The sequence below is a fragment of the Salvia hispanica genome, chromosome 1 (genome assembly GCF_029641045.1).
Source record: "Salvia hispanica isolate PSC_SH4W2 chromosome 1, Shi_PSC_v1, whole genome shotgun sequence".
Lineage (NCBI taxonomy): Eukaryota > Viridiplantae > Streptophyta > Magnoliopsida > Lamiales > Lamiaceae > Salvia > Salvia hispanica.
Genome location: NC_142692.1, coordinates 46211289 through 46237046, shown reverse-complemented (window position 1 = coordinate 46237046; position 25758 = coordinate 46211289). Strand labels below are relative to the sequence as shown.

The window sequence follows — 25758 nt, the reverse complement described above, 5'->3', positions numbered from 1 at the left end:
AGAATTTACCAAATGTACTTTAACAATTATCATCAATATATATAGATGTAATTAATGCTTGTTAATATAATTAACGCAGTGCCGTTGTCTGCATGCATGGCATGGACATTTAATGTTCCTTTTTAAAAGTTTAATTATACTATAGTTCTAATTTTTATACTTGTGTTCTACTTATAAATCAATAAGCTCCAATTTTGCATGAATAAAATCTAATTTATCCCTAATTATCATTTATTATATCTAATTATTGCGGACGTATGCATTGATTTTTTATTTTTTTTTGTGTTGAATTAAACACCTGCAGTTCAAACTTCAAACTAATTAATTCCACCACTTTGTACGATTTTGTACCAAAATAATGCAATTTTAGCGCTTAAATATTTCTCCACTAGTCCAACCATTCACAAAATTCACCAATTCAATATTTAGGTACGAGTGGAATAAATGGACATATATTGGCCCATTACGTGTGGGCTCTGATGTTGGATAATTCTATGAATAAAATCCATCATGACTATTTAATGGGCCTTTATCAAATCACTAAAAACTCTACAAATTTGCCTAACGTGAATGAGATTGATTAATAGGCTCAAGAAGCCACCAATTTGTTAATTGTTATACCCTCGTTATTGATTCTAGCTTAAGAATAACAGTTAAAATCATGCATTCTTGCGTATCTATACGATATATAAAAAAAGGGAGTTTTGGAAAAATTTACAAGATTGCCATTTTATTTAAAAAATTATATTAAATTAAATATATATAATTTAAAGGTTATTAAATGTATGATTAAGTGGAGTGAGTGAGAAGTTTTACAATTTAATACGTGATTAAATTTGGTGAGTGGGAGGCTATATGTGATTAAGTTTGGTGAGTGGGAGGCTTTACTCTCAGGGTATTAAAACGATCATCCGTAGTGTAAAGTATAAGATGAGACCCATGAAAATACACAATCGAACAAGTCATACCACATGCATTCGATGAAAGGACAAAAAATATTTTTATTCGGAATTCTAATCAAACGTTTAAACCAAATTTAAATGACATAGTAAAACCTCCCACTCACTGCACTTAATTACACGTGACATGGTAAATTAAAACCTCTCACTCACTCCACTTAATCACACGTTTAATGATAAGAATATGTATGAACCTGATGGGGTCAAATAGGAGCATGCAAAATGCAACAACTGGTCCAATGGAAGGATCTAAAGAGGGAGACTAGGATGATTGTTCACTTGCAACAGCAGACAGTCTTGAATAGGCTCCAACATACTGCACTCTTAATCTAAGGGAAGATGCAAACCATGATTTCTCTCTCTGCTACATTACCATTTCACATGTACACATCAACTCTCTTGATTTTCTAAAGCAAAATACAACCGTACTACACCTATTTTGCACATAGAATTTAAATTATAGATTTATAGGAATGACCTCAAGTTTGAGTGGATTAGAAGTAGTTCCATCTATGACATCCACCACTCCACTAATCCCAAACTGTCCCTATGATTAGCACTCTTACTAATAAAATGTTGAGATAAGGTCCCACGTATAATTTTTTTTTTCCATTAATATTACAACAATTTCATAATGGTAATAATGTGAATATTCCTAAAACTCCTCAATGATAGATTGTATAGATAGATTGCGTAATTGCAAAGGTTTTTATTTCAAAATACGGAGATAATAGTACATATTTATACAAATCATTAGTAAATTTTAAGCCTTCAAGTTTTCAAGCTCGAATTGAACCACCGCACTTCAAATATAGACGACCTTCAAAAATTACGATTGAATTGAACTCATACTTTCCGGCAAAATGGAGCTGCATTCAACTCCTCCGGTCCACGGTGGCGCTACCGAAATGCCGGTGCTACAAAAGGATTTGATAAAATATGGTAATGATTGGTAGTTTCTAGTACGAAATTTTGCAGGCCGCTGTAGAGCATGATTAATCGGTCGCAGAAGCGGCGGAGCTCCGAAGGGAAAATTCCCATACTTGGCGTGGCAGTTTCCGTGTTCATCCAGTTTCTTTTATTCGTCCAGGTCAGTATTTTATTTATTCATTTACTAGGAGCATTAATTAAGATTACTTAGTTAATTATATATATAATAGATTGAAACCCCAACAATCGTGGAACAGCTTAAATAACTCTTCCTACCCTATCAATACATCTCCTTATCAAAAACTGGTCTAAATATGTTTTAGTCTCATGGAATAGATGAAGAAGAGCGAAGAAAGGAGCAGAGTTTGTATATAGAGCTAAGTGAGGCTATGTAGTGCCTCGATTCGAACATATATGCTCCGAGGGGTTGGCCCACGTGATATGGATAGGAGCAAAGAAAAGGGGCCTTGTAGCAAGTTCTCGACTTGCCACGGCCTCCAGCTTCTGATCAAGCACGTTGGTGGCTGCAAGAAAAGGGTTAATGGAGGGTGTTTGCACTGTAAACGGATGTGGCAGCTCTTTAGGCTGCATTCCTCCATTTGTGACAATTATGATGAATGCAGAGTCCCTCTATGCAGGTAATATATATTATCATTGATCAGCTTTTACTTTCATATATAGATATGTGTATATCTTGGAATCTTGCTAGATTTATTATTTGATACCACAACCAGACCTGGTCCCATATGGAGTACTTGACTGTTGCCATTTTCCCCTAAAAAACTTATGGTCATTACCTTTCTTCTCAATCACAAAAGCTATGATGAATAAAGACATGTATGGTCATTGTCACCTCATGTCTCCTAAAGTGTGCCTTTCTTCCAAAGTAATGGTAAGCGACGAGTCATTCTTTCATTCGTGATGGCTTAGCTCGATATTTCTATCCTTGACCAGCGACGTACCAACTAGGGCATGACTTCTTATCCTAGGAAAGACGTTAGGGTCGCGCTAGGTCATCCTACGGATGTTGATGCTCATTCGTGCTCGTTTCAAGACTTGACCAAAAATTAGGAACAGTTCTCTCACATCATACTTTTATGTTTGTTGATTGCTAATAATTTGTCTTTGTTCTTGTTCTTGATATATTCTTGGTAAATATTCGACCGTGCATAACACGTGTTTTCACAGAAAGTTCAAGTCGAAGGAGGTGCCGGATGGGGGAGAAAGTGATGAGCTATGGAGATTGCTTGTGAGGAAGGTAGCATTGGCCAAAGCTATAATGTCTCTCCCAAAGAGGAAGCGAGAAGAGGAGCCAAGAGAAGTGATGAACTATCAAAAATTGAGAGGCTTCAAATCATGAAATCTACATATAAAAAATGGAACTCTTTATGTCTCTCAAGTTAATATATTTGATGGCCGGAAAACGTTTAATGCAGTTCATTAATTCAAGAACATGACCCATATTCTATATTACTATTAATTTACCAAAATGCTACATTTTCTTTATATAGTCTACATGACCCATATCCTATGATTTTTTTTTATCATCGTCGTCTGTCTTTTGAGTTTATAACAATCATATCTTCTTTCAAGTGTCAAACATCACATAATAACGATATATTGAGCATTCAATGAATTTCGGTGATAGGTGAACTTCAATTCACAATTAATTAGCCTATAAACATTTAAAGACGGTTAGAAATAAGGAAATACTCCATCTGTTCCATAGTAATGGAGGCGTTTCTTTTCGGCACATATATTAAGAAAAATTGTGTAAATAAAAAGAGAATAAACACTACAAAAAACAAGCTAATTACCAAGGGATTTACTGACGACAATACATCCATCGGCATTTACCGATGGATTACCAAGGGATTAGCCATTGGTAATTTTACCGACATCATTTCCAACGGAGTAGGGACGGACTTTGGCCAATTATTTTACCAACGGTGAATTCCGTGGGTAAAACTATTATTTTTTAATAATTATTATTATTATTATTGTATTATATATATTTCCGAGGGAATTTTGCCGTTGGAAATTTAAACAACTACTATTTACCTAGGATATGTGCCATTAGTAATCATAATTAAATTAAATAGGCTAATTTCACTTTTTACTCTTCTTTTCAACCCTAGCTCTAATTTTACGGCATTCTTCTCTTTCTCCTCCATTCTACGACGCCGACTGAGTATAGATCTCTCCTCCAATCTGGCGTTCTGTCCTCCAATCCGGCATACTTTCCTGGAGCATCTCCGGTGGAAGAGATCTCTGGCAGATGATTCGTGGAGGTAAGATATTTTTCCGTAGATTTTTTTGAACTTAGGTTAATGATCTTTGTTGAACACGATTTGGGGAAAATTGGAATCGGAAGCCCCTGTTGGTGCTTAACAAAACTGTTATATAGAGGAAGAAAGTGGCACTTCGCAGCTAAGAGAGAGAGAGTTGTGGTGATTGTTCTGTCCTTTTCAATTTTGCTTTATCCCTCTTTTTTTGTAGTTAATTAGGAGAGATATGTTAGTATGTTTCGTATTTTGAGATCTGATGAGATTATAAATTGAGTTTTTTGAGATCTGGAATCAGAATTCTCATTTTCTCTCTATCGTATTTTTCACTCCTTGATTATGGAGTTGGTATTTCCATCTTCAACAACTTTTACAAAAACTTTTAAGTTATTGCACCACGATTTGTAGATGCGCCTGCTTCAAAACTTTCATTTCGACCATTTCCACTTGGATTTATCAGGCTCAAATGCTGCTATTAAAATCATTTAATCAGTTTACTTGAAGTGCATCAATATTTAATTTTAGATTATTAGAGAACATGTATAATGAATTGAGCTGGAGGAAACTGTGATTTGATTCATTTTCATTTGCGGTTTAGTTTGTCAGATATGGAGTGAGTCAATATTTGTGTGCTTCACTTCAGATTGGTTTTTCAAGTTCTCAGGTGTGGTTATTATCTCTGTTTTACTTCATCTGATTTTAGTAGTTCTTGAATGAGTTTGGCTTGATTTGTTGTTTATCTGTCTGATAACTTACAGCACTACCAATAAGACCAAGCTAGATGAAGAACTAACAAGAGCATCCTACAGAATCCGTGTTAGCTTTGAATCATGATAAGGTATGTGCTGAGCTTAATGCATTTATCACATTACAAGTGTTAACAATGATCCGATGTAGTCTTTGCTTCTTTAAGGACTTTTCCTTTAGCTCCAGTTTTCTCTCTTTCCTTTAGCTCAAGGATCAGGTTTTCAGATCTATGAGATTACTGAGTATGCATCCATACTCATGCCAATTATCTGAAAATTTAAAGTTTGGTAGTTTATTACCTTTTCTCTTTAAGTTCCTGACATATTACAAAGCTATATATGCAATGACTTCTACTGCTGGCCATATTCATTTCTAGATATGTTAAGAGTTACAAATTATGGACTGTAACACATAGGAAATGTAAGATGTTAACTTATGCACACAAGGAACAGAATTAAGTGCCGAGATATGGATTAAATTTTTTTTCTGTACTTGATGTTCCATTTCATGAATTACTTGGAGAGTTGGAGTAAGTTGCAAGAAAATTATCCGCACACGGACTACTAGTCGATTACTTTAGCTCAGATTATTCTGTAAACGGCCGCAGTCACATTTTTATTATTTGGGGCTTGCTTGAGTAAGCTGTGATGTGTGTAATTTGTGCTAAAGATTGTTTATCTGTTGCTTCTGATATATGTTGAAATGAGTTTGGGGTAAATTCTAGCTGTTTAGGGAGTCTGCTTACATGCAAGGAGTCTTTATGGTTTCTTCTGTGAGATGTGAAATCATTTAACTGTTTTTTTTGCAATCTTCTTTTTTCTCAGAAAAAGTGCTTGCGTTATAGTCTGACCCTAAACTCTGTTATCTGGATGAAGGCTATTCTCAATGGCCCAAGGGACGGGTTGGTTGATTTTGCTGAGTCTCGGGCCAGTAGTGATAAAGAAGTTGATCTTGTCCTCAATAGATCCGTGGTAGAAACTATACGGTCAGTATATGAAAGGTCAGAATTGGAATTCTGTTCATAGATGTATATACGAATTGTCGTTGCTTTTTTCATACTTATCCCTCTATTTAGTTTTAATTGAATTTCCCCCTTATTTCACTGTCTAAGAATCACCATCTTTTCATTTCTTCCTAATTAGTTTGGAGACGAGGAGTAGGAGAGGGTACAATAAATTATTCTCGAACTTCTTGCTGGTGGAGGAAAGGTTAGTAATATTCGGTTTGCCCAATCAGGCAGAGGAAGAGTTAACAATTCTTGATATTGAACCGTTTCCCTTTTTTTTTTGGTTGTGAGCGATGTAAACTAAATTATGAGCAAGTGGAGTACTAATTTTTAAACTACTTGTAACATTAATTTCACATCTCCTTGGTTATCTGTGGAAATTACCAGCACAACCTGCCCACTGTTGGCTCTTGCATAGCCTTCTGCCCATTAATTTTTTTATATGCACTGTCAGATGCATCTTCTTTGGTGATATAACTGATAAGAAAAACAATAGTTCATACATACTATCACTTTAGTGGAATACCATGCAAGTACTCATGATCTATTAAAGCAGCTTATGTTACATAAGATAATATAAGTATATTAATTTCAATACAGGGTTGTCACACTTATTTGAGGAGCAAAGTTATGAGATTTAGAGCTTAAAGTTGAAGTGAAGATATAAACTCTAAAGGTGAATCTCTTTTATTTTTATTTTAGTTATTTTGGAACATGGCCCAATTGTGCCATGATTTCATTATTTAAGAGCATGCCTTAGGGTGTTAGAAATTGGTGGCTAGCTTTGGGGTGGAGCTTTGCTGGCTCCACCGACCTGTTGTGAAGAAGTGGTTTAATAATGTTAATTGCAATTAGTTATCTTTGACGCAATTAGGAATGTGTCTCTAATTGTTTGTACACATCTAGTCTGCAAATAAAATAATAGTAGATGTTTTGAGAGAAACAAGTTTTTTTTTTTTTTTTTTTAATGTTTCTAGTTTCATGTTTTTATAAATAAACTATTTCTGTATTTGTACTATTGATTATTTTCCTGCTAATCATTACTTTGCAATTATGTTGGCAGATATTCTTTCAACCTTTTTGGATAAATGCTAGAATCAGAGGCTGTAAGTTAATGCTATGACTGTAGTTATATGCAAATTATAAGTTTTGATGTTTTAAATAATCAATATTCTGCAATTTGTTTTACCTCATATACTAAGATTTCTGTCTGGTTACTTAAAATCACAAGTTTTTGGTCATTATCTGTTATATTACATAACCAGAGAGAGCATCCCATAGGTAGATTTCAAACTAACCGTAAAATTACAAGTTTTTGGCAACATGCTAGAACCAGGGACTGAGTAAAAGCTATTACTGTAGCTATATGCAATTATAAGGCTTGATGTTTTAAGTGATAAGTCTTTTTGTTATTAATGTAGCTCTTCTCCCTCCTATCTTCCCATTGGGACACAAAGCAGAATCTGCTCATGAAATGAGCACTAGAATTAGTCATTTAAGAGTGAAAAAAGGAAGGTAAAACATGTACTGTTGTTAATTCTTACTTGTGTTAGAGAAAGGAAGGCAAAATGAACACTAGATTTAGTCATTTAGGACTAATTCTTCACCCTTTTTGCAGCAAGAATTATTCGAGCAAAGGCGCGGGAAAAAATGGGAGATGGGAGAGATGATGAAGCAGTTTATGACTAATACTTGTGAGGTTCTATCATGATTCTATCCAAGCAGCCCCAATAATCAAGTCGCGCTCCAGATTTGATGATGATGTATCTGCATAGAATTGATGTCTCACGAACTAAGTTCAAAACTCGATACTTTATGTTTCTTTTTGCTTTTGCACGTTAGTTGTATATTGACTAATACTTTTGAGGTTTTATCTATCATGTTTCTCATTTTGTTGGCCATTATTTATTGGTTTTTTCTTTAATGGTCTAGTTAGAAATATGATTTTGTGTATAGGTACGTTGAAGACCAATAAAATGTGGTAATAAAGATTCTGGAAGGTTACCAACGGTAAAATGCCGTTGGTATTTGAAAATATAAATATCAAGAATTACCAACGGATGATTATCGTTGGTAATTATCCTAAACCCTAATCAATAATCACCAACGGATTTGCCGTTGGGAAATTTTCCGACGTCTAAATTCCCTTGGAAAAAAAATTAGCGTCGTGCATTTTACCGACGTCCTATAATCATTGGTGATCCCTTGGTAATGCTGTTTGCCAACGGATAAATTGCTATTACCAACGGATTTTTGCCGTTGGTAATTTGCGTGTTTTTTGTAGTGAAAGTAGAAAGTGAAAAAGGTGGAGAGATGAAGAGAGAAAAATGTAAGAGAGAGTAAAGTAGGTGTGAATAAATGCGTTGACTTTTACTAAAAAGAAAAATGACTCTATTCCTGTAAAAACGTACCAAAATGGCAAAATAACTCTATTACTACGGAACAGAGGGTATACTATATACACCTTTTTCTTATAATTCATACTGAAAGAAAATACCTCCAATATTATAGAACAAAGGGAGTACTAGTATAACAAAGTTTCTTTTACTTTTAACCTAGGGATGAAAATCTTCATTATTTCTTTCTACCAAATTACTGATTTCTCAAATCCACCTTATATAATTAAAATCACAATCTATAGAGCAATATGTGTAATTTAATTCGGTAATTTGTTTATATGTATTCCTTCCGTCCACTCAACATGTCTATTTTTTTTCCTCTTTATTTTTAATTTTTGAGTGGTATGGACTATGGAGGGAGTATTTATTTTCATATTCCATTTTTTTCTATTTTCCTACATGTCTATAAATAATCATTTAAAATTTAAGCCTTCAAGTTTTGAAGCTCGGATCGAACCACCGCATTACAAATTTAGACGACCTTCAACAAACACGATTGAATTGAACTCATACTTTCCGGCAAAATGGAGCTGCATTCAACTCCTCCGGTCCACGGCGGCGCTACACGAGTCATTTTTTTAATCTTGATGGCTTAGCTCAACGGTTTTTCTTCTACGCATAAATACGACTACTATTTTCTACTACTACGTTCAGTCCCGGCTTACCCATTTGCTTGCAATTAGCCAATTACTACTAAATAATTGCCATGTTGAATTTGTTAAACAATCTTTTCTGGAAGGACATACTCCTATTTTATTGTCACCTTTTGAGAGCACTGAGCTGAAAATGCTAAAATAAGGTTTTATCTTTCGTCGTTGTTTCCCTTCAGTTCCTTTGATGGCCGTGGGAAAATGGCTGGCCTTTCTCTGCTTTTTCCTCACTTGGTTTATCCTAAGATTATATTTTGGAAAGTGAGTTGATTTAGCTTCTTGGCATATATGTGTGAAAATAATTGTTGAATTCTTACTTCATTTGTTGGCTCTTTGTTACTTGTTTGTGTGAATTTTAATTGGTGGGGATGTGTATTGCTTTCGATAGTATCCGACAAAGGTAATCTATGCTCCCCCCTCTCTTTCTCTCTCTTATGTTGCGATTTGTTGGTGGAGTTTGTTTATTTATCTTCTATATATGTGTAGGAAATTATGAGCCTCTGATTGTTGATATTTTTTGAGAGGATGGTTGTGAAATTCTTGCTCACAGATTTTTCATTAACTGAAAAGTTACTGCATTTGTTGCTGTTCTTTTTTAACTATTGTGTGTCAATTTTGATTGGGAGGTCTATTTCTTTGAAAAGTCTCTAGGAAAGGTAATATATTCTCTTCTGTCATGTTGCTATTTGTGGATGGAATTTGTTGATTTTGGGAAAGATTGATGGAGAATTAGAAAACAGAAAGGAAAGAATAAGAGTAATTTCTGTTTGCAGGTGTATTTGAAGCAATGGATGCTTCATCGAGAGATGAAGCACCTATGCTGCCAGCTTCACATTTACAGTCCGATAATGGCGGCTCCTCTGCAAGAAGAGGAATTTCTGGTAGGACGAGGAGTGTGTCAATGTCTTTCGCTACGGAGTCTCCACATCCATCTGAATACCAGCAAAATCTAGTTGGTTTCACTGGCCCTTTGAGGGCTGCAAAGCGAAATCCTCAAGTACAGATGAGTGGTCCGTTATATCCTGGCCGGAACAACGAGCTTGTCTTTAGGCCTCCTCAGACAGCTGCTGAGGCTGAGAATCGGGCCAGGAATGGTGATGGGGACTACGTGGGAAAGAATGAGCACCTCTGGAGGTCTGGGCAGCTCGGGAAGTGCAGTGATCCCTACTGCACCGCTTGTCCCATGTTCTATGATGCTAAGGGGCAGCAGAAGCCGTCAAGGACCACAGAGATGTTTGATGCTGAGGTATTACTGTTTATTGCATTCATGGCCTTTTTGTATTTATCAGTTTGTGGAGAGTATATGTGAATGCTTGATTTATGAGGGTGTTAGTAATGATTGAGTGGTGAGTGATGAATTTACAGAGATGTCTGCATCAGAATAGATTGGGAAATTGTATTAAATATTCAAATTAGATGCCAAATCTTTTAATATAGTGTCATTTTTTGTATCTTGGCACAGTTTTAGTTTTTAACAATTCTTTTATTGAATTGTGTTATTGAAGCCAATGATTTCCTTGCTTACGTGACTTCATTTTAGCTTTGAAATGACTAAAACAAAGAGATATGTCTTGTGCTGCTGTGTTTGCTCACATCCCCTTCAGTTATGGCGCTTCAATGCGATCTCAGTACGGGATTGGTACTGAGATTGTTCCAATCATTATTTTTGTTTGGAGTAGATTTATTTTTGTAAAATGTTTTTCTTGGCATTTCTTTCGGTAGCAAACTACTAAGTCTTATAAATTTTGCGTTCTTCATGATGTTCAAAAAGTCTCATTTATGAGTTTTGGTGTTTTCGTGGAAAATTTGTTGATATTTTCTACTTGCTTTATCTATTTCTGCTAACAAGTTCAGGCATTGCCCTCATAGTGTGTGACCCTTTTTTGCAGTATCGCAATATGCTCTATGGCGATGCACAAAGTTGGGCAAAGAGAATTCGTTCGTGTTTTCTTTCTTACATTCCTGGGGTTATTGATCCTCATGCAAAACTCGTTCAATGGTGGAAAAAGTTCTTTGTTATCTGTTGCATTGTTGCGTCATTTCTCGATCCATTTTTCTTTTTCCTATTTTTTGTGCGCAAGGTATGTTTCTTTTTTTGTGGTTGTGGTCTCCTTGTCAATACTATCACCCCTATATGTTTTACGTAATACTATAAATTTTATTAAATGTTTTATGTATGATTAAAGAATGTGAACAAACTCAGTTGCAATTGGCTTGATTTGACCATTGTCCGGCAGGATTACAACTGCGTCGAATTAATTTGGCCTAAGACACGAGAATTTCTCATCTTGAGGACCATTATCGACTGCGTTTATTTCATGCATATCCTCCTTCAGGTATAAGTCTCACTGTCACATTGCGTAGAAGCATTTCCTCTTGCCTTTTCTTATGCAGAAAAAGGTGTCTTTCATTTTGAGTGGTACTTATATAATGCATGTAATAATTTTTTATCTTTCCCTCATTTTAGAATAAGCCAGTTGTCCATCTAAAAGCTGAATAGCTGAAGTAGGATTGGTATTCGAACAATTACATCGACTGTTACAAAAATGGGCACTTGCTTCTACCTTTAGTATGATCCATGCACACATATGATCGAAATTGCGCTTCAATGTGATTTCTGGTGCTTTTTTCTCAGCATGTTTTACTAGTGAAGGTGCGTTGTCACTTTGCAGTTCAGGCTAGCTTATGTTGCTCCTGAAACGAGAGTTGCAGGGTCTGGCGATTTAGTTGATGATCCTAAGATGATAGCCTGGAATTATTTCACGACATACTTTCTTGTTGATCTAGTTGTCGTACTTCCCATGCCACAGGTGTGTCTCTACATCTATGCTGGATTTTTACCTTTTCTTCCATCATCTTACATTATTGAACGGAGAATGTCTTCTATTTTTCTCGTATCCACGAATTACATGTACTACTTTGCAAGCACCTCTCAAGCTTGATGTCTACTAAAATCGACTCATCTGTTTTCCTGTAGATTATATTAATATTTGTCTTACCACACTCTGACTTGTCACCTGGAATTGGAATTTTAAAATTTGTCCTTCCATTGGCAATTCTCGTTCAGTATATACCAAGGCTGTGCAGATTCTTACCTTTGGTTGCTGGTTTTTCCCCAACTGGCTTCATTTTTGAGTCAGACTGGGCAAATTTCCTCATGAATCTTCTCACGTACATTTTAGCGAGCCATGTGGTTGGCTCATGCTGGTATTTTCTTAGCATACAGGTTCGTTCTTGCATATCAGAGCGCTATCCCTCATTCTGGAAACATTTCCCACCTGATATCTGTTGATTTACTAGCGCAGAGGGTCAATAAATGCTTTGAAGATGCATGCCATGGCGGGAACAAAACCAGTAACTGTACAAAATTCATCAGCTGTAATCATGGATATGAGAAGAGGTTTACACCCATGCCGGACTGGAATGACTGGAAAAATAATGAAAATGCAAGTGTTTGTTTTATGAAAGACAGTTTTGACTTCGGGATATTTGAAGCTGCTGTCAATCTGACCACCCACAGGGAAATTTTTGATAGATACTTGTATTCACTGTTTTGGGGGTTCCAGGTAACTTAGTTATACACGTTTTTTGGTTAATGCCGTTTATTCTTTAATAATCTGACTTCACGGTCAATACAAATCCGTGTTGTGATTGTTTATGAAGCAAATTAGTACGCTAGCTGGGAATCAGGAGCCGAGCTACATGCCTCTCGAAGTAGTTTTCACCATGATCATAATAGGGATAGGTCTGCTGCTTTTCGCTCTTCTGATTGGGAATATACAGACCATTCTGCAGGAACTTGGACGCAGGTGCACACTCGACTGAATGACATGATAATTGTATATATACTGGATTTTGTATCTCTATTTTCTAGTTTCCCAGTCACTTTATGTTTAAGTGGAGTTAATCACTTCCCAGCTAGTTTCTTTCAAGTGCTCGTAAATGAAAAATCTTTGGGACTTAGTAATGACATTATTTTTATTCCTTCAGGAGGTTAGAAAAGTCTTTAAGAGGCCGCGAAGTTGAACAATGGATGAACCATCTTCGCTTACCTGATAATCTTCGAAGGTTCCATACTCTTTATCTTTCTTTCTTATGATCATTGCTGATTGTTTCATTTCTTTGGTTTTTTACCCTTCCTAATTTACCTTTTAGTCTCATGTTTATTGCAAGTGTGAACATCATATTTTCCGAGTTGCATTAGCAGTAGGTTACATCAGGGTTTCTTAAGTGTATATTGAACAACTTGACAAATAGCTTCTTATTATTCCAATTATGAAATCACAATAGGAGTTAGAAACTATATGTATGACCTAATTGACCAGATGTGTATGTTTTTGTTCCCTCGCAGTCAAGTCCGAGCTGCAGAACGCTTCAACTGGGCAACAGGTAGGGGTTTAAACAAAGACGCGATGATAGAAAACTTCCCAGAGGACCTTCAACGAAATATTAGGCGCCATCTCTTTAAGTTAGTCAAGAAAGTAAATTCTCAACACCTTAACTACATATTTAACAGATATTTCTTAGTTATCATTGATATGATACGCCATTTACAGCTACGGATTTTTCAACTTCTCGATGAACCTGTCATTGATGCTATACAAGAGAAGCTGAAGACAAAATCCTACATCACAGGCAGTGAGATACTATATCCGGGTGGTCTAGTTGATAAAATAGTATTTATAATTCGTGGAAAGATGAAGAGCACGGGAGAAGATGGCAACGGTTCTATCCTGTCTGAAGGCGATGTTTGCGGAGAAGAACTACTTACCTGGTGCCTCGAACATTCTTCTGTTAGTAAAGGTAAAAACTCAAATCACCCACTTTTTTTGTAGCACCCATTTTCCACTTATATTTCACTCATAATAAGCCGTGTTTGTTTATTCATAATCTTCAGATGGAACGAGTACTAGATTAACACGACCCAGGCTGTTGAGCAACAGGCAGATAACTTGCTTAACAAACGTCGAAGCCTTTGTATTACGAGCTGCTGATTTTGAAGAAGTGGTGGGTCTCTTCACAAGATACTTGAAGAATCCACGCATTCAGAGCGCCATAAGGTAACTTTTATTTGTAGCCATTCCAAGAAAAAGCCTAAAAGTGGGTCTATAAATGAATGGAGGAATAAACAAGCCTTCTGATTCTGATCTCAGTATGAAAAGAGATTTCTTTCTTGAAAGTGAAAAACTGACAAAGAAATCACCAACTATAACCCATTTTGCAATTCCAACGCTACTTTCAAAAGGTTATTCCTCTAGCTTTAGCTCCACAGCTATAGAAGCTCAAGCATAAGGTCGTGGAAACTCTAAACGACCTAAGCTTGAGCCATATATATAAGTTCAATAGTTCTCGTCTTGCATTCAAGGGGGCCTGTACGCAAGTTGTCCGGGAGTCGATAACATATTGGAGTCGAATGGAAATACAGTTTAAAGGCACATCACATAGTGCTTCTTGTGTCCTTCAATATCTCCCATAAATTCAACTGCTTATTCTCTTGTTGCAGGTATGCATCACGTTATTGGCGAGCACGCGCAGCTAGACAAATCCAAATAGCGTGGAGACACAGAAGGAAGCAAACAAATCAAGTTGATTCAAGTCGAGTAAGTTCCTCAAGGTGACCGCACAACTTGCAATCTCGGTGACTCGCTTTATTTACTACAAAAACTACCCGCGAGTGTATGAGATTATTGCACTGATGAGTAGGAGTATTGTATCCCACGGAGATTAAATGTATCAACTTAACTACCATAAGCCAATTTCAACTACTCTAGACAATCAAAAATGAGTTTTTGGTTCTATTTCTACTAAACACATGCAACTAGATTAAAATAAATAAACAAGAACAAATGAACAATTATGAGATGTGGTAATGTGGAGAAATGTTGAATTCAAGGATTCGATGTGCAATTCCAAGCTCTTGTCCAATTAATTCTTATTATCTTTAGATGTCTCTAGAATTATCTAGGATTATTAAGTCAATCGCTTAACTAGATTAAGAGAAATTTCAGAATATGAGTTTCAATTTGACTCTTTGAAATACTATGAGATTGAGGCAGGCAAATTTTTTTAAGGGATTTTTGCTTTTTTATTCTTTTTCTCTTCTTCTTTTATTTATTTATCTTTTACTAATAATTTATCAATTGACAAAATTATCCATTTAAATTTAGACCTAATAAATGCTGAAAACAATCATGCATATATATGTTACTGCGTTCCAACGATTTTGAAAGGTCAACGAAGTAAAACCCCTCCCGAAGTGATAAATTCGTTAGGTGTTATGGTACGGTGCTAGAGTAAGCTAAGTCTTAACTAATATGATTTGATTCTCATATAATCTATACTATTACTTCCTCCGTCCCACAATAATTGTCACTCTTTTCTATTTCGGTCCGCCCCACAATAATTGTCACACTTTATTTTTAGTATAAATGGTAAGTATGTCTCAAATTCATTAACTCACATTTTATTATAAAATCACTATAAAAAAGTGAATCCCATATTTCACTAACTTTTTAATTTTTTTTTTTTTTATAATTCTTAAAACTCGTGTACATATTAATAGTGATAATTAATGTGGGAAGGAGGGAGATATTATACAGTACTCGCATGAAATATAAAAAGATGGTTGCGATTTTTTTTATAAAGTAGGTCAGATATTACCACATACTTAAAGAGAAAATTAAATTGAAAAGCACATAGCAAGTTGATATAGCTGCGGCCTACAAAAATGTCTGCACCTTTTCAATTGAAAATCCTTCACATCTTTTTGACCTACCAGCCTATTTGTTGGGTATTAAAATATGGCCTCTAAATTCTAATTGTCAGCCTCAATAATATTGCGTCCTCTATAAAAAAAACGGAATAAAAAGGGTAGCTTAAGATCGAGTTAGCTATAAGTCACATCATTTGTTAAAAATCCTGAAAAATGTGACAATATCATATGATAAAATACTGCCACAAATTATGTGGACTCAAATCTAGTCAATAAAGACTCGTTTAGATTTTAGAAAAAAAAGAAAAGAAAATTCATTGAAAAATATTGAGGTCTATCTAGCGGGTGACCTAGTGGTAAATAGTTAATATTTGAGACCAAAAGTCAACTTGGAGTTCGAGTCCACAATAAGAGCATCCACAATGCCGGCTAGCCGATTCACGTCGCTAGCCGATCGGCTAGCCGAACCATTGCAGTCGGCCAGCGGCGAATCGGTCAGAAAATCGGCGTGGGCTAGCCGATTCAGGGGCGCTGGCCGCCATTGTGGCGTGCCGATCGACCAGCGCCTATTTCGTTTTTTTTTTTTTTTAATTTTTTGAAAACCTATATATACGCGATTTTAGTTTCATTTTCATTTGAACCACTTGTTTTAACGAGTTTTCTCTCTCTCTAACTTTCTGTACAAGAGCATCATCGAGCGATGGACAACAACAACGAGTCCAGTCCGGCGACGAGAGGCTCTCATATGCCCACGGTACCCGTGGGATTTGGATGGGGCCAGATGGGCCCAGGGTTTAACGTCCCTTGTGGGCAGTTGATGGGGATGATGGCGGGAGCGCCGGGGGGGATGCAGGGGGGAACCAGGGGGGTATGCCGTGGGGATGCCGGGCGGGGGGCAGGGGAGCCAGTGGAGCGGCGGACAGTCAGTGCCGGGGTGGGGAGGTATGCCCCAAATGATGCAGCAGATGATGGGGATGATGTGGCAGGGAGGGATGCAGCACGGTATGCAGGGGCCACCGGGAGGGGGGGACACGGTATACCGTCCCTCTCTTGATTTTTTGACGGTTTCGTCTCACACGTCGACCCCAGTGGAGACGCAGTTTACTGGCGATGACCTTCTGTCATTGCATGATATGGGGATCGATCTCGGGGATCCGGACACTCCCGTTCCAGCGGGTCGGGCCGCGCCGAAGAAGAAGAAGACGAAGGGGAAGGCCAAGGCGGTCGGCGAGTCGTCGCAGCCCGCTGTTGACGACACCCCCACCCGGAGGAAGTTGACGAACGATGAGTACGCCGGGGTGGCCAAGGCATGGTTGACGGTGTGCGACGATCCGCTGGTTGCAAACAACCAGCGGGTCGTCAACATGTGGGCGAAGATTAGAGCTGCCTACAGGAGGAACTGCCCGCACGGGAAGGACTTCAGCGGGGAGTAGTGCCGGAAGGGGTGGGAGCGCATTAGGGCCACGGTCGACCGTTTTTCGGGGTTGTATGCCAACGCCCTCCGCCAGCTGACTAGTGGGCAGAATGAGGAGGACGCTCGGAGGATAGCGGAGAGTCAGTTCCCCTTGTCGGGGAAGTATAATGAGTTCCTCTTCTGGGAATGCTATGTGTTGCTGAAGGACTCCGAGAAGTTCCGGGCGGGGTGCGACGCTGGGTGGCCGAAGAAGCAGAGGCTGAACTATTCCGGCGACTACAGCGGCAGCAACGGCGGATCCCACGACCTCCCCCCGGATGCTGAGGAGTTTCCGTCCCCTCCATCCGTTGCTCGTCGCCCTCACCCGGTTGGCCAAAAGCGGGCGCAACGGGCAGCGAGAGGAGGATCCCCCCTATCGCCCCATGAGGTCATCTCGGCCCCCCCAACCCCACGCGCGTACACGTTATTATCGCGTGCAAAGACGGAGGAACGTATGTTCGCGGTCTTCCAAGAGTGGAAGGCTGCAACCGACCCCACGGAGAAGAGGTTCCTCTACTCGATGCTCGAGAACATGCGGGTGGATTTGGATGCCTCGAGGGCACTGGTGGGGGGTTCAGACGCGGGCTTAGATACCCCGGGTGGCGGCGGCAAGGACGGCGGCGGCGACGAGGAGTAGAGAGTGGCGGGGCTCGTGTGTGGAAGCCCTTTTTTTTTGAAAAAAATCATGTATTTTTTTTTAAAACTATGTACCTTTTTTTTTAATGAAATGAATGAATTTTCCCGTATATGTCTCGTAAATTTAATTCCGTAATTTAATTGTTAATTTTATTCCGTAATTTAATCGTTAATTTTATTCCGTAAAATGTAGTTGTTTTTGAATTATTTTTATTGCGGTTGGCCTATGACTGGCCTATGCTAATGTGGCAGGTGGATTTTTAGTGCTGCTGACGTGACAAGAAGAGAGAATGGCTGGCCTATAACTAGCCTATTATTGCTCTAACGTGCTATTTAAATTTGCACATAGAAAAATAAGAACAAAAGTGTGCAACTCTAATTATAGAATTGTTAATGTTCGTATCCACCGCAACATATTCTTTAAAAGTTCCTCTTTGTTTATCTATTTTATAAGAGAAGAACAAGAAACTAAAAGGTAAAATAAAAAAATATCTCTACGTATATAAAAGGAGAGTTTTGGGGGTATTTATGAAATTATCAATAGGAGTTTTAGGGTATTTATGAAAATATAATTTTTGATGCTAGAATGACCTTCTATGGCGTTTCAAAATCATTATTTTCAAATCAGAGCCTCATGGTTCATTATATTTACAGTTATAATAATATATTTATATACATTTATGGCGTTTCCAAATCATCATTAGGATAATTGTATTAGTCTCATTCTCTTAATCAATAATTAATTGTTTGGCTTTAGTGGCATTATTATATAAGTTAGCTACGTTAGATTAGTCGGCCATTTAAAAAATAAACGCTTGGAATTTTATTAATATTGGAGAATAAAGACTCTGAATCAAGATTAAAAAAATTTATAATTTATATAACTGATTTAAACTTAGAATTAGAATCTAGACTTTCAGCTACAAATTTAAAATCACATTAGGCAGTTTCATATGCACTATAAATGCAATCCACCATGTAAAAACAATAAATTTTCCCAATCATGCGTTTAGGAATTTGTATTAGTACTACTCCATGTAGTAGCATTAGTTTTCCCACTCATGCATTTAGAAAATTTAAAATAAAAAATTAATATTCATTAGTATAATCTATTCAATGCACACCTGCCGTTGAAATTATATCAAACTATATTCCAATTTTTAACGTATACTATGAAAAAAAATAGTTTAATTTAGGAAATTAAAAGATTCTTCCTAATATTTTGCTTACAAACGAAAGGAGAAACCTAAATTAAGAACAAATTTAATTTTAACCTAAGTGGAGAATGTGGAAAGTTTGAAAAGAACCTCATGGTTCATTTTTTCTCCTATAAATATGACATTTGATCTATTCACACGTACCTATTTACCTTATATAACTCAAGCTTCATCTTTTTGTTTTTCCCACGAGTAGCAAGGTTGATATCATGGAACCATTCCACACCTTGCTAGATGATCTACAACTAACGAAAACTAATTCGATTATCAAAGTCCGGTGTATCCATGTCTATGAAGTTGCCGTTCCTAGAGACAAAATCAATATCGTGAGTTTAGAATGTGTGCTTCACTATTGAATGGTATGTTGTTTTGTGCCTTTTAGTTATGTTTTTGCAAGTTATATGAAATCATTTGCTATAGACTTTTTTTTGTGTTCAAGGCATAAGGATTCAAGCAACTATTCCACGAATTCTACAAGCAAGGTTTGGTGCACTAATTAGGGAAGAGGGTATTCTCCGTATATGCAATTTTCTCGTGAGGCAAAATCAGCCTCGCAATCCAGTTACAAATCATGCATACCACATTAAGATGATTTCAAGACAATGAGCCTAAATTTCCAAAAATGCTTTTTAATTTTAAGTCATTTGAGGAGATTATGTAAGATTAGTTTTGGAGAAATAAAAAAAATGCCATTATGAATATTGCAATAAAATAACATTAAAAAATGTAACAACAGAAGGAATCAAACGGTTTTAATTTTGCAATCTTCATTCTACAATCAATGCTATTATAATTATTATTACAAATATTGTAACAATAGAAGAGTAAACGGTTTTCATTCTACATTCTTCATTATAATGCTAATTAACATAGAAATAAGAAGGGTCATTTGTTGAAGCGAAGAGACTCAATCATATTACCTAATTAACACAGAAATACGTAGAGTCAGTAGAAACAAAGCATATCTCTATAAATACTCATTTGAAAATCATATTCTTTCAATCAAAACTTCAACAACAAAAATGATTAATGCTGTAGCCGATGGGTTTTTGAGCAATGCAATTCCATATTTGGAGTTACACTGTTTACTAACGTAATTTTTTCATGACATTGCATTCCAATGTCAATATTTTTGTTCCCTCATGATCAAACCGTATAGAAGAAGAGGGGGAAAAAGAAAAAAGGTAAGGGAAAAGAAAATCGATAAAGAACAACGACAAACACTCCTCCAGATGATTTGAATTCCCCTGGATGATTTGAATGGTGAGTAAAAGATGAGAAGAGGGATATTGTTGGCGGCATATGTATCTTTTATTGGATTGGAAGATTGTATAAAGAGAAGAGGGACATTTCATTGGTTATTTCATTAGAAGAGTGTCATAATTTAAGGATTTAATTAGGATAAAACAATTTTGAAATAGCTAATAAATTTAGAAATAAATTTATAGTACTATAGTATAAAATTGTAATGCCATGATATTTTTCATATTTTGAATATACGTATATTTTGTTGTAGATGATGATAGATATAAATCAGTTACAATCTATTCCTATGATTATGGAACCATCCCTATAATTATGGAATTCAAATTGTTGTTAGGTTTCAAATTTAGCAACGAAATAATTCTTTAAAATTTGATTACAGCTTACAACATTGTATTCGTGGATTCAGTTATAATTTGAATATTAATTATAGAATAATTACTTGAATGACTTGATATTTAGGTATAATGCCATTAATATCAAAAGCTACATAATATGTATAATTTCTGATGTAACTGTGACTACTTAGTTTGTATATCTCGGTTAGAAAAGCCCAACACTGTGATTATTTTATATTGAATTTTGATTGAGGTTTCAATATTCCCATTATCTTTAAGTCTCTACATTGGTGTTGAAGTATTTTATACAATTATTATAAAATCCATAATGATATTTACGAACATTTAATATTGCCATTGATTGGATATGAGGAATAACGACCTTTTATTGTATGAGTATCATGAGGATTAACCGAAAAGTTGTAGAGTAAATTATGAGATTATTGCTTCAATGGCCTTCCATTTCATTTTCCAAAATTTATTACACATTTATTCGTTACTAATTTCATAGAAATACAATGGCGGAAATTATTGTAGTTATCTTCTATTTTTTGGATTATAAATATATGACATTTGGTAATTTATCAACTCACATATTTTTTTTCGTCATGTTTTTCACTCCATCCATATTTTCCAATACTCTTCATATAGTTTAACATGAAGTTATGATATTCTTTTTATTTTATTTTTTTCTATTATTAAAGTTTGTTTTAAAGTGATCAATAAGGTAAAATTGAACTGGGACCGAATGAGAATTATATTGATATTTGGCTCATTTGTTGGTCATGATGAGTACATTTTAACGTTAAGGGTTTAGTATTTAGCTAGGTTTCAAGATTTGGGTTTTTCAGTGTATAGGATCACTATTTTGCAATGAAATGGAGCTCGACTAGGATACAGTATAATACTAATTTAAATGGTACAGAGTAAAAAAAAGATTACACACAATTTTGTGACAATATTATTCTGCGTCGGCGCGCTTATAATTCAAAATACAATTGTAAAACCGTTATGAAAGAGGTTTACACCCATGCCGGACTGGGATGACTGGAAAAATAATGAAAATGCAAGTGTTTGTTTTATGAAAGACAGTTTTGACTTTGGGATATTTGAAGCTGCTGTTAATCTGACCACTCACAGGGACATTTTCGATAGATACTTGTATTCACTGTTTTGGGGGTTCCAGGTAACTTAGTTATACACGTTTTTTGGTTTATGCTGTTTATTCTTTAATAATCTGACTTCACGGTCGATACAAATCCGTGTTGTGATTGTTTATGAAGCAAATTAGTACGCTAGCTGGGAATCAGGAGCCGAGCTACATGCCTCTCGAAGTAGTTTTCACCATGATCATAATAGGGATAGGTCTGCTGCTTTTCTCTCTTCTGATTGGAAATATGCAGACCATTCTGCAGGAACTTGGACGCAGGTGCACACTCGACTGAATGACATGATAATTGTGTATATACTGGATTTCGTATCTCTATTCTCTAGTTTCCCAGTCACTTTATGTTTAAGTGGAGTTAATCACTTCCCAGCTAGTTTCTTTCAAGTGCTCGTAAAAGAAAAATCTTTGGGACTAAGTAATGACATTTTTATTCCTTCAGGAGGTTAGAAAAGTCTTTAAGAGGCCGCGAAGTTGAACAATGGATGAACCATCTTCGCTTACCTGATAATCTTCGAAGCTTCCATATTCTTTATCTTTCTTTCTTATGATCATTGCTGATTGTTTCATTTCTTTGCTTTTTACTCTTCCTAATTTACCTTTTAGTCTCATGCTTATTGCAAGTAGTAATGTTGTATTTTCCGAGTTGCATTAGCAGTAGGTTACATCAGGGTTTCTCAAGTGTATATTGAACAACTTGACAACAAACTGCAGTAGGCTCTTGAATAGCTTCTTATTGTTCCAATTATGAAATCACAATAGGAGCTAGAAACTATATGTATGACCTAATTGACCAGATGTGTTGTGTGTTTGTTCCCTTGCAGTCAAGTCAGAGACGCAGAACGCTTCAACTGGGCAACAGGTAGGGGTGTAAACAAAGACTCGATGATAGAGAACTTCCCAGAGGACCTTCAACGAAATATTAGGCGCCATCTCTTTAAGTTAGTCAAGAAACTAAATTCTCAACACCTTAACTACATATTTAACAGATATTTCTTAGTTATCATTGATATGATACGCCATTTACAGGTACGGATTTTTCAACTTCTCGATGAACCTGTCATTGATGCTATACAAGAGAAGCTGAAGACAAGATCCTACATCAGAGGCAGTGAGATACTATATCCGGGTGGTCTAGTTGATAAAATAGTACTCCCTCCGTTCCCTCATAGTTGAGTCATTTCCATATTTAGTAAAAAAAATTTCTTTCTTACTTTATTCTCTCTACTTTATTCACTTTTTACTTTATTCTCTCTGCCTTTTTCGCTTTCTTACTTTTTTATCTATTTATTTAACACACTCAACATTCAATTCTTAAACTCCGTGCCGAAAAGTTTCGCCTCAACTATGAGGGAACGGAGGGAGTATTTATAATTCGTGGAAAGATGAAGAGCACGGGAGAAGATGGCAACGATTCTATCCTGTCTGAAGGCGATGTTTGCGGAGAAAAACTACTCCCTCCGTCCCGCTTAAGATGACACGTTTTCCTTTTTAGTTTGTCCCAACTAAGATGACACATTTCCTTTTTTGGTAACTTTCTCTCTCCAATTAATACACTCAACCACTTTTTCTCACTCCTATTAAAATATTCATCTATCTTTATCTCTCTACTTTAATACCTACATCTACCTTCTCTCTCTCCAATTAAACACTTTAACCAATAACTCCTAAAATCACGTGCCGGCTAAGCAATGTGTCATCTTAGCCGGGACGGAGGGAGTACTTACCTGGTGCCTTGAACATTCTTCTGTTAGTAAAGGTAAAAACTCAAATCACCCACTTTTTTTTTTAGGCACCCATTTTCCACTTCTTTTTTGTCAGGTAGCTTTATCTCTCGTAATTTCACTTCACATCTTATATTTCACTCATAATACGTCGTTTTCGTGTATTCATAATCTTCAGATGGAACGAGTATTAGATTTCCACGACATGGGCTGTTGAGCGACAGGCATGTTACTTGCTTAACAAACGTCGAAGCCTTTGTATTACGAGCTGCTGATTTTGAAGAAGTGGCGGGTCTCTTCATAAGATTCTTGAAGAATCCACGCATTCAGAGCGCCATAAGGTAACTTTTATTTGTAGCCATTCCAAGTAAAAGCCTAAAAGTGGGTCCATAAATGAATGAAGGAATAAACAAGCCTTCTGATTCTGATCTCAGTATGAAAAGAGATTTATTATTTGTAAGTGAAAAACTGACAAAGAAAACACCAACTATAACCCATTCTGCAATTCCAACGCTACTTTCACAAGGTTATTCCTCTAGCTTTAGCTCAACAGCTATAGAAGCTCAAGCATAAGGTCGTGGAAACTCTAAACGACCTAAGCTTGAACCTTATATATGTATATAAGTTCAATAGTTCTCGTCTTGCATTCAAGGGGGCTGTACGCAAGTTTTCCGGGAGTCTATCACCTATTGGAGTCGAATGGAAATACACTTTAAAGGCACATCACATAGCTTCTTGTTTCCTTGTTCGATATCCCCCATAAATTCAATTGTTGATTCTCTTGTTGCAGGTATGAATCACCTCATTGGCGTGGTATTGCAGCTAGACGAATCCAACTAGCGTGGAGACACAGAAGGAAGCAAACAAATCAAGTTGATTCAAGTCAAGTAGGTTCCTCAAGGTGACCGCACAACTTGCCATCTCGGTGACTCGCTTGTATTTTACTACAAAAACTATCCACAAAGTGTATGGGATTGTTGTAGGGATGAGCAAGAGTATCGTATTCCATAGAGACTAAATGTATCAACTTAACTACAAGTACCATAAACCAATTTCACCTGCTACCATCTAGATAATCAAAAATGAGTTTTTGGTTCTATTTCTACTATACGTAATCTAACTACATTCAAATAAAAAGTAAAGGTCAAAATTCGTTCTGAACATATGGTCATTTTACTTTTTTGGTCCTAAACATTATCTTTTGGATATTTTGGTCCTGAACATATGAGAATTTGATCATTTTGGTCCTCTGTTAACTTTTCCGTTAAAAACTAACGGTCAACGGATTTAAATTCGATTTTGACCAAATTTAAGTTTTAATTTTGATTTTTAAATCCTTAATTAAAAACCCTAACTATTATTAAAAATATTCTTTTAAATATAATTAGAAATTATATGAGAAAATTGTTGTAAAACACAAAACACAATTTTTCATTCTCAACACTTGGAAAATTTCTACGCAAAACGTCTCGCTCTCTCAAGCTCAAGGATTCACTTCGATCATTCCTTCTTCCAATCGGTGACGGTGAATCCAAGGCAGACGACGGCGGCTACCACCACTTGCCCCTCAAAATCCGCTTCCTCCGGATCTGCCTCCTCCTACTGGAAATCGGCAGCTACCACCACTTGCCCCTCAAAATCGACCCTGACCACGTAATCCAGTGGCACCGATGGGCGACGACTACTTATTGTGCAGGTGAAACTTTTAATCAAATGTGTTTGGAAATCAATCTCGTTTTATACATATTAGGGCTCGACTGTTCTGGTTTTGTAAAGCATTTCACTTATTAAATCAATCTAATTAAATGTGCTTGGAAATCCACAAACTTTCGTTGTTTGTTGTGGATTTTTATTAGGGAATGTGTAGATTGTGGGTTTGACAGTTAACCCTGGTCGCGAAGAGAAGGAAGAAGAAGATCGCGATGTGAAAAATAAGAAATTATTTAAAAGATTTTTAACTAAGGATTTAAAAAGATTTTTAAAAGATTTAAAAGAATATTTTTAATAATAGTTAGGGTTTTTAATTAAGGATTTAAAAAATAGAATTAAAACTTAAATTTGGCCAAAATCGGATTTAAATCCGTTGACCGTTAGTTTTTAACGGAAAAGTTAACAGAGGACCAAAATGATCAAATTCCCATATGTTGAGGACCAAAAAATCCAAAAGATAATGTTTAGGATAAAAAAAGTAAAATAACCATATGTTCAGAACCAATTTTGACCTTTACTCTAAAATAAATAAACAAGACAAATAAACAATGATCAGATGTGATA

General features: G+C 36.3%; 1 protein-coding gene and 1 long non-coding RNA gene across 8 annotated transcripts; both read left to right on the top strand.

The window, feature by feature from the left end:
* The first annotated feature begins 4019 nt into the window (after positions 1–4019).
* LOC125198695 (uncharacterized) lies at positions 4020–7816 on the top strand. 6 transcript variants are annotated; one of them, XR_016132856.1, is made up of 9 exons: positions 4020–4180; positions 4773–4838; positions 4933–5012; positions 5797–5921; positions 6064–6129; positions 6528–6603; positions 6991–7033; positions 7349–7442; positions 7546–7816. It is a non-coding gene; the product is annotated as an uncharacterized LOC125198695 (long non-coding RNA). The 6 variants fall into 6 exon arrangements; XR_016132859.1 differs by lacking the exon at positions 6991–7033; XR_007172453.2 differs by lacking the exon at positions 7349–7442 and having other exon boundaries at positions 5746–5921.
* A 1822-nt stretch (positions 7817–9638) lies between these two features.
* LOC125224314 (putative cyclic nucleotide-gated ion channel 20, chloroplastic) lies at positions 9639–24537 on the top strand. Of its 2 annotated transcripts, none has more exons than XM_089058404.1 (12): positions 9639–10222; positions 10866–11057; positions 11214–11312; positions 11649–11786; positions 11954–12202; positions 12282–12542; positions 12640–12785; positions 12967–13044; positions 13328–13457; positions 13533–13779; positions 23663–23825; positions 24275–24537. In XM_089058404.1, exons 1-12 carry the CDS (start codon positions 9764–9766, stop codon positions 24387–24389), a joined length of 2277 nt encoding a protein of 758 aa, XP_088914530.1. In that variant the 5' UTR covers positions 9639–9763; the 3' UTR covers positions 24390–24537. The 2 variants fall into 2 exon arrangements, with proteins under 2 accessions (XP_088914530.1, XP_088914508.1); XM_089058382.1 differs by lacking the exons at positions 23663–23825; positions 24275–24537 and adding exons at positions 13874–14036; positions 14480–14774 and having other exon boundaries at positions 9640–10222.
* The last annotated feature ends 1221 nt before the right edge of the window (positions 24538–25758 follow it).